Here is a 15,601-nt window from a genome sequence, read left to right as displayed (position 1 = left end):
GCCCTTCCACTGCCTCAGATGCTGAGGCGTCCCAGGGCCCGTTCCTGTGTATGTCCGGGTGCCAGGTGTCACGCCTGAACTGCGGCTGAGAGCCCTCGGGGAGAGACAGCCTTCCCTCCTTGGCCCACCCTCCACCCAGCTCCTGAGTCAGGCCCACTCCATTAGGACCCACTCACTGGATCCCTCAAGTGCTGCAAACTCCAGCATCTCCCCAAGCTCATATACCTCACCAAGGCTCGAGGTCCCTGGCGACCCTCCCTGTCCAGCTCCTTCCCACTTCAGGGATCTTCCCCAGCCTAGCTCATTCTCTTCCTTAAGTCTCCGCTTGCCACCCCAGAATTCCCCGTCCAGACCCTCCACATAAGGTCACCCCCAGACCAGCACTCTTGACATCCATCAGCTTCTGAGAAGGGTTTTCATCTGCTGGTTGGGTCAGTGTCCTGACCCTGTGTGCCAAATGGGTCCGCCTGGGTCCCCAGCGCCTGGGGCAGGGCCCTACTCACAGTAGGTGCTCAGTGCACGGGCCTCAGCCCATATTAGTCTGGCCTGGCATCGATTTGCATATGTTTTTATTTGCTTTCAGGGCTTTGTGTAAAGGAAGGAATCTGTGCCTAATTTCCCCTTTCCAAGCAGGTTTTCTTTTTTGTTAACTTTAATGTTTCATGTTTATTGATTTGAAAGAGAGAGAAACATCAGTTTGTTCCACCCATCTGTGCACTCACTGTGCTTCCTGTATGCTCCCTGACTGGGGATTGAACCCGGAAGCCTGGCTGTAACCAACTGAGCCACCTGACCAGGGCTCCCGGTATCCCAGGAGGATGTCTTGGGCCTGGGGCTGGAAAAATAATGGAGGTGAAAGAGAAACTGGACGGAGGGTGCAAGCCAGCTGACAGCAAATGCCCACGTGACAGTCCCAGTGTCCCAGTGCTCGGAAGGGGCAGGCCTGCCCTGCACATCGCGTATAGAGAGGGAAGAGAGTCCAGGAGGACACCTATGGAGGGCAGGGTGTGGGGTGGCGGGGTGGGACCGGGGTGACACTGGACTCGGCTGGGGCGGCACCTGCTGGCCAGATGCGGCCGCCAGGGGGCGACAGAGGTCGGGGAGACGGCCGCACCACAGCATCCGCTGATTCTTAGATCCCAGCTTCCTGAGCCCGAACCAGAACTCGAACCAGAGGTTAGAGCCTCCAGAGGCCAAAGTCCCTCCAGGTCCCTCAGGGAAGGGCCCCGAGATGACGGTGTCTGTGTTACTGGATGGCATGACCCCCGGGCAAGGGACTTCCCCTCCGGGTTTCTCAGTCTCCTCATTTGCATAATAGGTACATGTCAGGTGCTCATTTATTCGGGTTCACGGCCACTGAGAGCCGCTCCCGTGACCTTCGTTGTGCAGTGTGCGGGACACAGGGCAGATGCTCTGTAAGGAACCAAGGAATCAGTGGAGAGACGAGTGAAAAGTGCTTAGTCTGTGCCAGGTTTCTGTTTTTTCGAGTTCAATTTATTCCTCCGAGGCAGGGGCTCTTTGATCCGTATTTACAGATAGGGAAACTGAGGCCCAGAAAGAAGTGGACTTCCTCCAGTTGCTACACACTTAGGACTTGAACCCCGATCTTCCAATTGGCTAAGCTGGAAGGCAGAGTTTGGTGGTACGCTCCCGCTAGACTCTAGAGAAAGAGGGGTCAGTTGGAGAAGGGGCTCAAGCGGGGTGGGTTTTCCTTAGAGAACCCCGAAGCCGAGAAAGTGGACTCAGTCCTGCAGGAGAGTGATCTCCCTGTCACTTAAGGTTGTACAGCACGGTGGGGCTAAATGCTGAAGCCACTGCTCCCAGCTGTGTGGCCTGGGGTGAATGACATGAGGTTTCTGAGCCCGTTTCCCGCCAGTCAGCGGGAGACTTGACCGTCCCGAGTCAGGGAAGTCAGTGCCACAGGGAGCCTCGGATCTCCGCCCCCAGCAACCACTGCAGGGCCAGGCCCTGTCCAGGGATGAAAGGGTGCGAGCAGGTCTGGGGGCGGAGTTTTGCTGATCCGGGCGGGAGCTCCATAAATTCGCCACCACCGTGGGTTGCCCCTCCAAGCTCCATCAAGACCTGCCATTGTCAGCACTGAGCGGGGGACAGAACCTGGGTGGCGGAGACACAGCTTCTCGGGGCAGCTGGACGGGAAGCGAGGCGGACGGACAGACAGATAGTGGAGACAACTACCTAGACCGAGAGGAGAGACGCGGACAGACGGCCGCAGCGAGGGCCAGCGGGAACCAGGCGTGTGCCTCGCTGCGGAGGCTGAGCATCTCTCCGCGCCCGCCCGCGAAGTCCTTCCCTCCCCGCCAACCTCCCTGGCCCGGCCCGTGGCGTGGGAGGGTCGTACTAGGCTCCTGCGCCAGGACTTCATGGCCACCGTTGGGTCTGGGGCGCGGGCCACCTTTGGAGCCTGGGACTATGGGGTCTTCGCGCTCATGCTCCTCGTGTCCACGGGCATCGGGCTGTGGGTGGGACTGGTGCGGAGCCGGCAGCGCAGCGCTGAAGACTTTTTCACAGGGGGTCGGCGCCTGGCCGCCCTGCCCGTTGGCCTCTCGCTGGCTGCCAGCTTCATGTCGGCCGTGCAGGTGCTGGGTGTACCCGCTGAGGCCTACCGCTATGGCCTCAAGTTCCTCTGGATGTGCATGGGCCAGGTGCTCAACTCCCTACTGACCGCCGCCTTCTACCTGCCCGTCTTCTACCGCCTGGGCCTCACCAGCACCTACCAGGTACCAGACAGAGGCAGGAAGCCAGACCTGCCTGGCTAGGAACTCAGGGATGCAGGGACGTGGTGGCGGGGCTTTGAACTGCTGTGTAGGAGGACACAGGCCCCTTGGTGCTTTTGTGCCCCTCCCCCCAAGGCATATAGGTGATCAGGGTTCTGGGAAAAAGTCCCAGGCCCCTGGGCCAGGGGCAGGAAGGAGGAAGAGGAGCGGGTGTCCTGGTTCTCTTCTTGTGAAAGCCCGCAGGGGGAGGAGCCAGGTCCAGCCAGGTCTGCACTCAGGGGCCTGCAGGCACACACCTGCCCTGGGGGCTGCAAGCTTGAGATTCCAGTCTCGACTTCCCCTCTTTCTCCTGTCTTCCACAAGGGGCAGGCCTCTCCTACTGTTCCCAAACCCCAAACGTTCAACCCTGCTAATTCCGGGACCTTCCTTCAGTGCAGGGATAAAATGATTAAAATCCCAACTATAAGCAGTTGATCAACAACAGATCACACACAAGTAAGAGGGGGCATGTACACAGTTGACGGCTCAGTCCTCTTGGGCGCAGGCCCTGCGCACAGGCACGGGGGTGGTGCATGTGCACATGTGTGTGCAAACAGGTCAGTGTGTGCATTGAGAGACTCCCACAGACCAGAGTGCAAGACAGCAAAGTTGGCCTCCAGAGGGACAGCAGGCCAAGGGGGAGGGTGAAGGAACCCAGAGGTCTCAAGCCACTGAGCAGGATCTGTCCAGGTGATGAGTCTTGGCTCCTCCTTGCAGTACCTGGAGCTGCGCTTCAGCCGCACTGTGCGGCTCTGTGGGACCCTGCAGTACCTGGTGGCCACAGTGAGTGGCTTGGGCCCTGCCCACTCCCTCAGGAGTCTGCCTTCACCTGCCCAGCCCACGACCCTCCCCCATCCCTCAGGTCCCACCCCCACCTGCATGGCTTTGTCCACCCACCTGCTCTCCTAGGCAAACACCCTCTTTCCCCCACCCCTGGATTCCCTCCTCACCCAGTCAGCAGCACCACTACCCTACCACTCCTTCCCACCTGCAGGCACTATACACTGGCATCGTGATCTATGCCCCTGCACTCATCCTGAACCAAGGTTTGACTGGGAGACCAGCGGAGGGTGTCTGGGAGGAGGCAAAGGCTTACAGGCTGTACCAGAGGAGAGAGCAGGGGCTGTCCCAGGAGAGACACTTGGGAGGGAAGGCTCCACCTGGAGAGAGGAGAGCCCAAGACATGAGGCCAAGTTTGCACCCAACTCGGCGGCTAATGTGAGGGATCTCTTTGCACAGTGACCGGGCTGGACATCTGGGCGTCACTCCTGTCCACTGGAGCCATCTGCACCTTCTACACCACTGTGGTGAGCTGCCCCCCACCCCATATGGGGGGTCGATGCCTGCTGGGTTGGGGACACCCTGGGCTGGCTGTCCATACCCTATCTTTCCTTCCTCCCCAGAAGGCCCAGTCCTAGCTGGGCCTATTTCCTCATTTTTATAATGAAAGAGTATTTGAAAGATTTATTGGTTAGAGTCCAGGGATAATGTAACTTCAGGCCTGGCTGTATCCAAGGGCTACAACAGTGTCCTCTGGGTACCTCTCTCATCCTAGGGGTTCCATCAACTCCAGGCGCACACCCCTTTGGGCAGAAAGTGAGTTCCTGTTTCAGGGTGGACTCACTAATGCACAGGAGGGTTCTGTTTGGCTGGCTCTGGTCTGGTGTGCGGGAGGAGCAGGAGCGTGGGGGGCTGGGATATTCTAACTGGCTATTGCTGGAGCTGGGAGCCGGGTTGGCCTCGTCCAACAGCCTGCAAGGGGAGAAGAGTTTTCTCCAAAAGAAAATCTAGGTGCTGTCATGGGAAGGCAAAACCATGAAGTCTCGAAAGGTAAAAGCAACAACTAGTAACAATGGCAGTAACAGTACAGTAGTAGCAGCCATCACCCTATCACTCACTGAACACTTGCATGTGTCCATTCCGAATATTTCCTTATATTAACTAATTTAATTCTCCCAACATCACTATAAGGAGGGTACTGCTATTAACTCCATTTTACTGGTAAGGAAACTGAGGCAGAGAGGGGCACTGATCCCAGCTATTGCTGGAGGCCAGGCCGAACTGGCCCCAGCCAGGTCTCCCATCTCACCCCTCTTTGCCCGACTCTGTCCTGTCCTGCAGGCCCAGACAGGTCCCTGTCTGACCCCGTCCCCTTCCTGTTTGTCACATCCTGCAGGGCGGCATGAAGGCTGTGATCTGGACGGATGTGTTCCAGGTGGTGGTGATGCTGGCTGGGTTCTGGGCTGTCCTGGCCCGCGGAGCCATGCTTGTGGGAGGGCCCAGGCAGGTGCTGGAGCTTGCCCAGAACCACTCCCGGATCAACCTGATGGAGTGAGTGAAAGTGTAGAGGGGATACTGCAAGATGATGGAGCCGGCACCCCTCTGCCCTGGGAGGAGCCAGCCAATGTCTCCCACTCCAAGAAGCCCTCCCTGATGCCCTCCCATGACTCCCTGTCTCCTCCTCTCTGCACTCCTCTACCCCCCGTCCCTCCACCTGGCCCACACCTGTTCCCTACTCCACCTCACCCCCCAGCCCAGACTGGGAACTGAAGGCTTTCTGAGGTCCCAGCTGGGCACAGAAACAGTGGTTTTGGAACACATGAGGAATGACTCAGTAAACAAATAAATGAATGTTCGAGCTGGCAAACTCCTACTCACACTTCAAAACCCATCCCAAACATCCCCTTAAGGCCTTTAAGAGAAATAGCCATTTGGGGCCCTTGGGAGTGTGAAGTCAGTGTGGCATCCCCACATGACTGACTTGCCCTGCCGTCATCCAGCTTTGACCCAGACCCACGGAGTCGCTACACATTCTGGACTTTTTTGGTGGGCGGCACACTGATGTGGCTCTCAATGTATGGCGTGAACCAAGCACAGGTGCAGCGCTATGTGGCCTGCCGCACAGAGAAGCAGGCCAAACTGTGAGTGCTTGGGGGTGCAGAGTGGGAACCTCTAGGATGTGCTGCCCCCCACCCCAGCCTGAGGCCACACCTCCCCACAGGGCCCTACTCATCAACCAGCTGGGCCTGTTCCTGATCGTGTCCAGTGCCGCTGGCTGTGGCATCGTCATGTTCGCAGTCTATATGGACTGCGACCCCCTCCTCTCAGGGCGCATTTCTGCCCCAGACCAGGTGAGTCTGGTCCAGGCTCCTGGGCCACTCCTGCCCCCGTCCCTACTTGGAAACTCTATATAGATGAATCTCTGGAGGTGAAGGTGGAAAATCTTTCCCAGCACAGAGAGCAGCCCTCGCAAATGAACAGAGGCAGGAGAGAGCTTGGTTCAGAGGAGGACCTGGGAGGAGTGGGGAAGATGAGACTGGGAGGCAATGGGGAGCCATGGTGGGTGTGAGCAGGAGAGGGGCACTCACAGATCTAGAATTATAGACTCCCCAATAAGTATCAAGGGTGAGATGGGATCATGGTCCAGCACAAAATGATGGTGTTAATATTAACAGTAATGACCAGCTCCCATGTCCCAAGCCTCATGCTGTCCCCTTCACAAGCAGTTAGTTTCCCACCAAATCCTTCAACATGTGATGAGGCCAAAGCTGTCATGGTGCCCACTTTACAGATGAGCAAACTGAGGCTGGAGAAGTAGGAGGCAACTACCAAAGGTCTGCAGGCAAGTCAAGGGCAGCGCCAGGGCCGGGGCTTATCCCCAGTCACACCCCAGCTGGAGCTCTAGCTGCGGGGCTCTGAGCGGGCAGAGGCTGCAAGGCCGTTGCATCTGCTGCCCTCCCCTGGGGTCAGAGTCCCCACCGCCTGACTGCAGCCTCAGGCAGGGCTGTGCCTCTCAGCCTCACTGTCCTCATCAGTAGAGTAGGGATGACAGAGAACCCTGCCTACTGGACCCCAGGGCTCTGAGCCTAGTAGGGCTCAGTGACAACCACAGGTGCACACACTAAGTGCCCACTGTGCACCCAGTCTGCACTGGGCACAGGGGATGTGCAGGGTGAGGGCGACATAGGTCCCAGCCTCTGGGTGCTCCTGTGCTGGAGGCTGATCCACCGCCCTCCCCCCAGTACATGCCCCTGCTTGTGCTGGACATCTTCGAGGACCTGCCCGGAGTCCCCGGGCTCTTTCTAGCCTGTGCCTACAGTGGCACCCTCAGGTGAGTGGCCCTGCTTGCTCACCCAGCCACATCCCAGCCCCTTGGGGCCTTGTCATTTCTATCAGACACCTCCCCCCCACCCCCGCTGCTTCAGGGTAGAATGCTCTGGATGTGTCTACCATTTACAGTCCCTGCTTGGCCCCCAGCAGGCAGCTTGGGTGGCCTCCGGCAGAGAGGGCACCCTGGGCACAGGGCCCCTGCTGCGGGGTCTTCCCCTCCCCAGCACCTGGCCTCCCATCCAGCTCCCCCCGCCTTTTCTTCCTGCTCTCAGTCCTTCTTCCCCAAACAAGTGTTTATCGATCACCCGCTGTGTTTTAAATGGGTTCTAAATCCTGGGGCCCAGCCATGACCAAGCGGACCCTCAGGCCTGTCTGGTGTTTTCAAATCTGCCATGACTTCCTGCCACAGGCCTGCTTCTGCTGTGAACTGGGTCCCTGGGGCCCTTCTCTGCACCCCATTATTGCTCTATAACAAGAACTTGTGTCATTCATGTCCCTGGCTGTGGGTATCCCTACTCCCATGAGGGGGTCTCAAGTCTGTGGAGTGAGAGTGGGGGTGGACATCTCTTCCACTCTCGGGGGGTCTTATCACCCACTCCTTTGCCCTTGGGCTAGGCGGGGTTCTGGCAGGCCGGGTGGTGTGGCTAGTCTCTGGATGTGGCCTGGCCACCAAAACCCCCTGCCTCGTGCCCCCCAGCACGGCATCCACCAGCATCAACGCCATGGCCGCGGTCACTGTGGAGGACATCATCAAGCTGAGGCTGCCCAGCCTGGGCCCCCGGAGACTCATGGTCATCTCCAAAGGGCTCTGTGAGTTGAGGGGATCTGGGTGGGGGGCCAGGGCAGCCCCTCCTCACTGACAGTGCCATACCCTTTGCTACAGCGCTCATCTATGGCTCCATCTGTCTGGCCATTGCAGCTCTGTCCTCACTGGTTGGGGATGGAGTCCTCCAGGTGAGCCCCCTCCCCAGCCTTGCTCCATCTCCCAGAGGTAGGGCATCCTCCGCCTTGCACTGAGACTGGGGAGGGTCATGCGCTCTGGGCTCTGTCTCACCAGGGACTGGACACTTCCGCAGCCACCGTGGTGGAGGGGAGCTGAGGGGAGGTGGGGGGTGGCCTGGGCAGGAGGAGAGCCCGACTGTGGGACTGCATCAGTGAGGGGAGAGAATGGGCACCTTTGCCTCCAACCAAGGGAGACAGAAACAGGGCGCCCCCAGGGAAACTGAGGCACACAGGCCCGAAGTAGGGTTCCTCAGGTCTTGCTTTCCCAGAGGGTAAACTAAGGCCCAGAGAAGTGGGGCGGCCCTGCCCTCAGTCATCCCGCCACCCCTCCCCAGGGCTCCTTCATTGTCATGGGCGTCCTCAGCGGCCCCCTCCTCGGAGCCTTCACTCTGGGCATGTTCCTCCCGGCCTGCAACACACCGGTGAATGGGGGCGGGAGGCAGAGGGCGGGGACACGGGAGGGGCTGGCTGGACTCCTGGGTTAGCTGACTCTGGCTCCACCCTCAGGGCGTCCTCTCAGGGCTGTTGGCCGGCTTGACCTTGTCACTGTGGGTGGCCGTGGGCACCACTCTGTACCCGCCCACAGCAAAGTCCACAGGGGTCCTACCGTCCTCAGCTGCTGGCTGTGCCGGGCCCTCAGCCAACGCCTCTGCCTCTGGCCTCCTGGGCCCGCTCCTCACCGCCAATGCCTCCAGTGGGGCCCCCAGGTGAGCCTGGTGTGGGAGAATGTGGTCAGGAAGGGACCCCTAAACCGAGTCCCAAATGAGGAGGGGCAGAGCTTGGGAATAGGGGCGGGTGTTCCCAGCCAAGTTCGAGTTAGTGCCCTGAGGGAGGTGAATTGCATGGGGGGAGAAAGGACGGGAGAGGGGGTCCAGCCAGAGGAATTTGGCCTGGTTTGTATTCCCCTTTGTGGCTGAGTAATATTTCCTTGTGTAGACTAACCACCTTTTGTTTGTCCAGTCATTAGGGAAACTGAATGGGTTTTCTACTCATTTCTGCTTTTTGCCGATTGTGAATAGTGCTGCTATAAACATTTATGTACAAGTTTTGGTGTGGGAATATGTTTTTATTTCTCTTGGTCTACATCTAGGAGTGCAGTTGCTGGGCCGGGTGGCAATTCTAGGTTAAACTTTTTGAGGAACCACCCGAGGGTCCCCACGGCTGCCCACCATTTCCCGCCCCCTCGAGCAGTGGGGGGAGTTTCCGCTCCTCCACATCCTCGCCAACACTTGTCATTTTCCTTTACAAACAGTTCTAGCCATCCTGTGGATGCGAGATGGTGCCTCACTGTGGCTTGGTTTTGATGTGCATTTCTCTGATGACAAATGCTTTGAACGTCTTTTCATGTGCTTTTTGTTCATATGTATAACTTCCTTGGAGAAAGGCCTATTTTAAATCCTCTGCCCATTTTGAAATTGAGTCTTTCTATTGTTGAGTTGTAATTGACATGCTCTTTGTATCTTTGTGTCCTTAAAATATTCTGGATACTAGATGCTTATCAGATATATGATTTGCAAATATTTTCTCCAGTTGTCTTTGTGTGTGTGTGTTAACATTAGGTTTTTTCATTGAATTCACTGGGGAGGCATTAATTAATGAAACTATATAGGCTTCACGTGTGGGGCTCAATGACACATCACCTGCACACTGTGTCATCCTCTCACTGCCCGAAGTCACGTCTCCTTCTGTCCCCAGTCTGTGTGTTGTCTTTTCATTCTCTTCATAGTGTCCTTTGAAGCACAAGAATTTTTAACTTTGCTGAAGTTCAATTTCTCTCTGTTTTCTTTGGCTGCTTACACTTTTGGTGTTATATCCAAGTAATGATTGCCAAGTCCAAAGTCATAAAGGTTCACACCTATGTGGTTTTTTTTTTAAGATTTTATTTATTTTGGAGAGAGGGGAAGGGAGGGAGAAAAAGAGGGAGAGAAACATCAATGTGTGGTTGCCTCTCACCTGGCCCCCACTGGGGACCTGGCCCACAACCCAGGCATGTGCCCTGACTGGGAATCAAACTGGTGACCCTTTGGTTTGCAGCCCGTGGTCAATGCACTGAGCCACACCAGCCAGGGCCACACCTGTTTTCTTCTCAGAGTTTAATGTGATTTTCTGCTGAGAACAACAGGGAGCCATGAAGGATAATGCGCAGAGGCAGGAGGTGGTCCGAGTCACATTTTAGGAAGACTCCCTCTGGCTGTGTGTGCGGAGTGCCTGGGGGTGGGGGCAGGATGGCGGGAGAGAGGGCGGATTGCCACCGCACACATCTGGGTGGACAGCAACAGAGGACTCAGCTGTGCTATGGCAGGAAAGATGGTAAGAAGGGAGTGGATTGAGAGTGGCCTTTAGCCTCACGCTCCCTTCTCCCACCCCCAAAATGGACCCCAGAATGGACCCTGGTCGACCTGCCTTGGCTGACAGCTTCTACGCTATTTCCTATCTTTATTATGGTGCCCTGGGCACACTGAGCACCATGCTGTGTGGCGCCCTCGTCAGCTACCTGACAGGTAAGCAGGGCTTGTGGCTTCCTCGGGGAAAGCACCCTCTCCTTCCCTCTGCCTCCAGTACCCACTGGGCAGGAAGAAGGGAAAGGATACTCCCAGTGGCTAAGCGGTCACTGTGTCCTGGACGCAGCTGTACCCTTTATGCTGTGTCACTTTCAGGACAACCCTGCACCTTGCAGGGCTTGTCCTATTTTGCAAAGGCAAAAACTGAGACGACCTCTCCCCCTTCCCCTCAAAGACTAAGTCCTTGCTGGAGAATGTGGGGTGGGGCCACGCGGTGCTGTCCGTGGTGCTGAAACATCTTCTCACGGGGCCTTGGCCACTGCACACCGCTCAGGGAATTCTGAACCCCATCAAGAACTGGACAGATGTCAGGAGAAATCAATAGTAATAGCAGTACCTGCTTCCATCTTCTGGGTCTACATTTTACATTTACCAAGCCCTTGTTGAGTCTGTCTCTCTGCTGGGAACAGAACCACACACGACCCTCCCAGCCATCCGCTGATGTGCAGATGAGAAAACTGAAGCTCAGAGAGGGCTAGATGCTTGCCAGGGTCCCCCAGTGGGCCACTCAGACCTGGGATTGGAACTCATCAGAGTACTTCCTTCCCTTCCCAGTTCCCACCACCCCTCACAAAATGACCCCAATTCTCTCTGACGCCAGGCCCAACCAAGCACAGTGCCCTGCGTCCTGGTCTGCTGTGGTGGGACCTCACGTGGCAGACAGCATCGGTAGCTCCCAAGGAAGAAGGGGCCACCCTGGATGACAGCTTGGTGAAGGTCAGTCTCAGGGCTGGTCTCCCAGAGTGGGGGGAGGGGCAGCAAAGTAGCTTGGGTGGCTCTGAGCATGGCCTCACTCAAGGGAACAGCTGGTGAGTCACTGTCTTTCCCAGCCTTTTGTTACCTCCAGGGGGGAGACTCAGTTGGTAGCTGATGTGTCTTCAACACTTTCTATTATCCCTGTAACAAATACTAAGCAGAAATTCATCATTTTCATTTTCATTGTACCTGTTTTTACACTGACTTCTAACCTATGGCAGGTGAAACTGGTTTGCCTTCAGGGTATTGATATAAAGTCTCTCCTGAAAATAAAATCCCTAATTCTGAAGTGAGTCAATGTAGAGATAATCTGACATAAGAAACGTGATAGGGTGGACTGACTTCATCTGAAGCCTTGTGGTTGCTACGTGAGTGCCTTGAGTTTGGGAGACACTGTCCCTGAGGAGTGTGGTTCAGGCCTTCCCTTGTTCATTTCCTCATTTATTAGGCACTTGCTGTGTACCTAGCTCTGCTTTGGGCTGGTGTCCAAGCCCACTGTCTAGCAGGAGCAGATAAAAGCTAAACTGAACAAGTAGGATCTCGGCAGGGGGTGAGTGTTAGAAAGACACACAACTGGGATGGGGCGGCCTCCTGCGAGAGGGGACGTTGACAGAGGTGAGAAGAGCAGCCTGGGGAGCCAAGGCAGGCTCTGTGGAGGGCGCGGCAGGTGCAAGCCCCTGAGGCTGGAGCAGGTCTGACAAGGTGAGTGCTGGGGAGCGAACGGCTTTGGCTGGACTGTTTTAAAGCTCCCTCCAGTTGCGGTGGGGAAGTGTTTATTTTCTTGGAGGGGAGCAGGCAGAGAGTCAGAGAGTGAAGGGAGGCTGGACTGTAGGTGACATGTTCGTGGGGAGGAGAGGCGGGTGGAGATTTTGGAGGCAGCGGGGACTGGCTGATGCACCGGACAAAAGGCCGTGGTGCAACCCTGCTAGGGTGCCATCCTCCCAGGCCCTCGGGGTCCCCTTCTGGGAGATGAGCTGACACAGAAATGGGGTCTCTGAAGAGATCTTTCTTCTTTTCTCCCCTCAGGGGGCTGAGGAACCCCACAGAACCAAGAGACCCCCTGACTTCCTGCCCACCAACGATGATCATCTGCTCTTCCTGGGGCAGGAGGAGGTGAATAGAGCCAGCTCTGGCTTCAAGACCCCTGGCAGTGGACATGAGGGTAGCCATAACCTTCAGGAGACGTACCTCTGAGCCAGCTTGAGACTGACCACCAGGAATGGAACCTCAGGGTATGCCAATCTCAGGCCAGGGGAAAAGGGCCTCAGGCTCTAGTGGGCTGGAGGGAGTCATCAGGGCTGCGTGTCCCTGCCCTATGGACAGGGAAGAGGCAAAGCCCCGCCTTGGGGAGGTCATTTTATCCAGCCCCCTTTTCCATCCAGCCACTAGTCTTAGATGCTGCACCCCTGCTGGCTCCCCCAAAATGAGGCTGGATCTTTCCATACCTACAATAAAAAAGACATTGGAGTCCCCTCTGGGCAACATGGGAAACCTCCAGTTCTAACATCAGGGTCTGAGAAAGACCCTGGCTCTTTCTGGGAGGTGCCTTAGCAAGGATTTTGAAGGTTCCCAAGCCCAGCCCCTTGTACCTCATTTCACAGGCTGGGAACCTGAGAACTGAAAAGGGGCAGGGGTTTGGCCAAGGCCACAGAATAAGCCAGAGATGCATTGAGAGTTGGACACCAGCTTTTCCTCCTCCCCCTCCCTGTTTTTCCCCCTTTGAAGGGTAGATGTTACATGGCCTCTGACCTTGGGAGCTGGAAGGGAGGAGGAAGGAGAAATAACATTTCGGCTTTCCCCCTGTGCTGGACACTTTCGCCACCTCGTCTGTTAAGGACTGCGAACCCGCTCTGCAGAGGAAGAACCTGAGGCTCAGTGAGGTTGCCTGAGGGTCACCCAGCAACTCCGGTCTGGCAGTGACAGGCCTGGGCGCTGCTGGACACTGGTGCTGGATTGTGGACACATCACCAGTGGGCACCGTCCCACAGGCCGGGCGAGTACACGTCCCTGACCCTTGCCTGGAAACTCCATCCACACACATCAAATAAATGGACTCTGAGGCTTGATGTCCTGTGTTCTCTGGAAAATCCTTCTGGCCTCAGATCTCTCAGTCAGATCTGAGTGTGCGTCTCTGTGTCTCTTGACCAGACCTGTGAGTGAATAAACCTGAGTATTCAAATCATCAGAGTGAGGTGACCACTCCCACGCCAGGGCACGTTGTTCTGCCCTCCCAGGCACGTAGCTTCTCTCCCCTCCTGCCTCCTCTCGAGCACTGCCTCCTTGCTGCCCTGTGCCCCTGGACAGCCTCCACGATGCCCCCGTACCAGCCCCTGCAGTCTCTGTGACCACGAAAGCTGCCTGCACTTGCCTCTGCCCACACACCTGCCATGGCTCCCCTGGGCCCCTGCTCATTCAGCAGCTGGGGCCCCTGTACTGGGTCCAATGGAGTCCCCTCAGAATTTACATCCACTTAGAATCTCAGAATGTGAGCTTATTTAGAAATAAGGTCTTGGCAGGAGTGCTTAGTTAAATTGAGGTGTCGTACTAGATAAGGATGGTCCCTGAACACAATGACTGCATCCTTATAAGAAGAGAAGGAGAAACACAGAGACGCAGACACACAGGGAGAAAGCCGTGCGGACGTGAAGGCAGCCTCAGGGTGCCGTGACCACCGGATACTAACAGAGGCAAGGAAGGGTCCCCACTGGAGCCTCCACAGGGAGCGTGGCCCCGCCAACCCCTTAATTTAGAACCTCTGGCCCCTGCACTGTGAGAGAACACATTCTAACCCCTCCCCCACATACCACCAGTGGGTAAGAGAATACATTTTTATTGGTTTTAAGCTATAGCAGCAAAAGGAAACGAATACAGTAGTTTCCCCCTTATTCCCAGTTTCACTAGTTCTAAGGTTTCAGTCAACAGGAGTCTGAAAACATTACATGGAAATTCCAGAAATAAACAATTGGTAAGTTCTAACACACAGTTCTTTATTATTATTTTTTTTAATGAAAACAGGTCTGAGTAGTGTTATGAAAATCTCTGTTGTCCAGCTTGTTCCTACCCTGGCCATCTAATTTGGATATTGTTAAGTTGTTTTTCATGCCTAATTGCTTTTGCTGGAACTTCTAATACTATATTGATGGAAATTTAAAAAGCAGACATTTAAAAAAAAATCCTTACCTGAGTATATGTTTATTGATTTTAGAGGGAGAGGAGGAGAAAGAGAAAGAGAGAGAAACATCAACGTGAAAGAGAAACATGGATTGGTGGTGTCTTGCACATTCCCAACCAGAAACCTGGTTTGCAACCCAGGCATGTGCCCTGACTGGGAATCAAACCAGTGACCTTTCAGTTTGTGGAATGATGCCCAGCCCACTGGGCTATACCAGTCAGGGCTGCTCTCAATTGTTTTTCTTATTTGATTGCATTAGCCAGCACTTAAATATTAAGCATTGGATATTAGTTATAATTGTGGGCATCCCTGCCTCATCTTGGAGTATTTTATCTCTTTTTTCACCATCCCACACAATGCAGATAGTTTCTTTGTAATCACAATCTTTAATGAGACAAATTTCTTCTTATTCCCCATCTACTAAGAACTTGAAATTCTGGAATGGTTGCTGAATGTTATTCGGTATTTTCCAGCACAGTGAGATAATCACTTGGTATTTTTCTCCTTTCATCCTCTTATTGAGAAAAGGAGGCTTTCTGATGCTAAACTTTCCTTGCCTCCTTGGAATAAAACCTGCATGCCTCTGGTATGTTGTCCTTTAAAGCACAGCTGAACTCAATTTGTTGATATTTTATTTAGTATTTTTGCATGTGCCCTGGCTCCTGACCCTTTCCTTGCCTGTCCTTACCCTAAAGCTGAGCTAATTCCCCAGGGTATGGGGGAGGGTCTGCACAGTGTGCAGAACTCTGTAGGAGCTCAGCCAGGTGATTCAACTCAGCAGCTCCCCTCCCCCTTCCTTCCCAGAAGTCCTCCTCCAGGTGACTCTGCAGGCCCACCCTGCACACTGGGCAGCCCGCTCACCTTCTTATTCCACTCATGCTCTACACACCACCCCCCAGTCCTGTTGACTCATGCTTCTACTGGGGGGAGGCGCCAGACACACAGCTCCCCCCACACACGCCCCCCAGGGCCATGGGCTTGTTCAGTCAACTCTCCTGCTGATCTTGGTATCTGCAGCTGCAGCCAAGTTGGAGGCCACACATTCTTGTTCCTTCCGATACTGCGGGAGAGTTGTCAAGGAGCCAGACTGAGGAAAACACACGACCTGGCAGAAAGCAGGTAAATTTCCATTGGTAGGCCCCAACGCCCTCCTCCACCACTTGTGTCAGCTTCAGGCTCTGCTGGCTCCAGGCATACCTGTCCTCCTTGCAGCCAGGTCCCAGACT

General features: G+C 55.4%; 1 protein-coding gene across 6 annotated transcripts; it reads left to right on the top strand.

Annotated features, from left to right (window-relative positions):
• The first annotated feature begins 2,158 nt into the window (after positions 1 to 2,158).
• Positions 2,159 to 13,262, top strand: SLC5A5 (solute carrier family 5 member 5). Of its 6 annotated transcripts, none has more exons than XM_037142009.2 (16): positions 2,159 to 2,738; positions 3,492 to 3,557; positions 3,769 to 3,820; positions 4,014 to 4,081; positions 4,951 to 5,105; positions 5,555 to 5,695; positions 5,776 to 5,905; positions 6,797 to 6,885; positions 7,582 to 7,694; positions 7,768 to 7,838; positions 8,222 to 8,308; positions 8,394 to 8,593; positions 10,269 to 10,387; positions 11,049 to 11,164; positions 12,230 to 12,435; positions 13,039 to 13,262. In XM_037142009.2, the coding sequence occupies exons 1-15, from the start codon at positions 2,382 to 2,384 to the stop codon at positions 12,395 to 12,397; spliced, it is 1,932 nt and encodes a 643-aa protein (XP_036997904.2). In that variant the 5' UTR covers positions 2,159 to 2,381; the 3' UTR covers positions 12,398 to 12,435; positions 13,039 to 13,262. The 6 variants fall into 6 exon arrangements, with proteins under 6 accessions (XP_036997904.2, XP_036997903.2, XP_036997902.2 ...); XM_037142008.2 differs by having other exon boundaries at positions 12,934 to 13,262; XM_037142007.2 differs by having other exon boundaries at positions 12,929 to 13,262.
• Positions 13,263 to 15,601: the final 2,339 nt, after the last annotated feature.

This window comes from Artibeus jamaicensis, unplaced genomic scaffold (genome assembly GCF_021234435.1).
Source record: "Artibeus jamaicensis isolate MK-2021 breed Jamaican fruit bat unplaced genomic scaffold, CSHL_Jam_final contig_477, whole genome shotgun sequence".
Taxonomy (NCBI): Eukaryota; Metazoa; Chordata; class Mammalia; order Chiroptera; family Phyllostomidae; genus Artibeus; species Artibeus jamaicensis.
The sequence above is the reverse complement of the archived record's forward strand: the minus strand, read 5'-3'. Positions and strand labels throughout refer to the sequence as shown.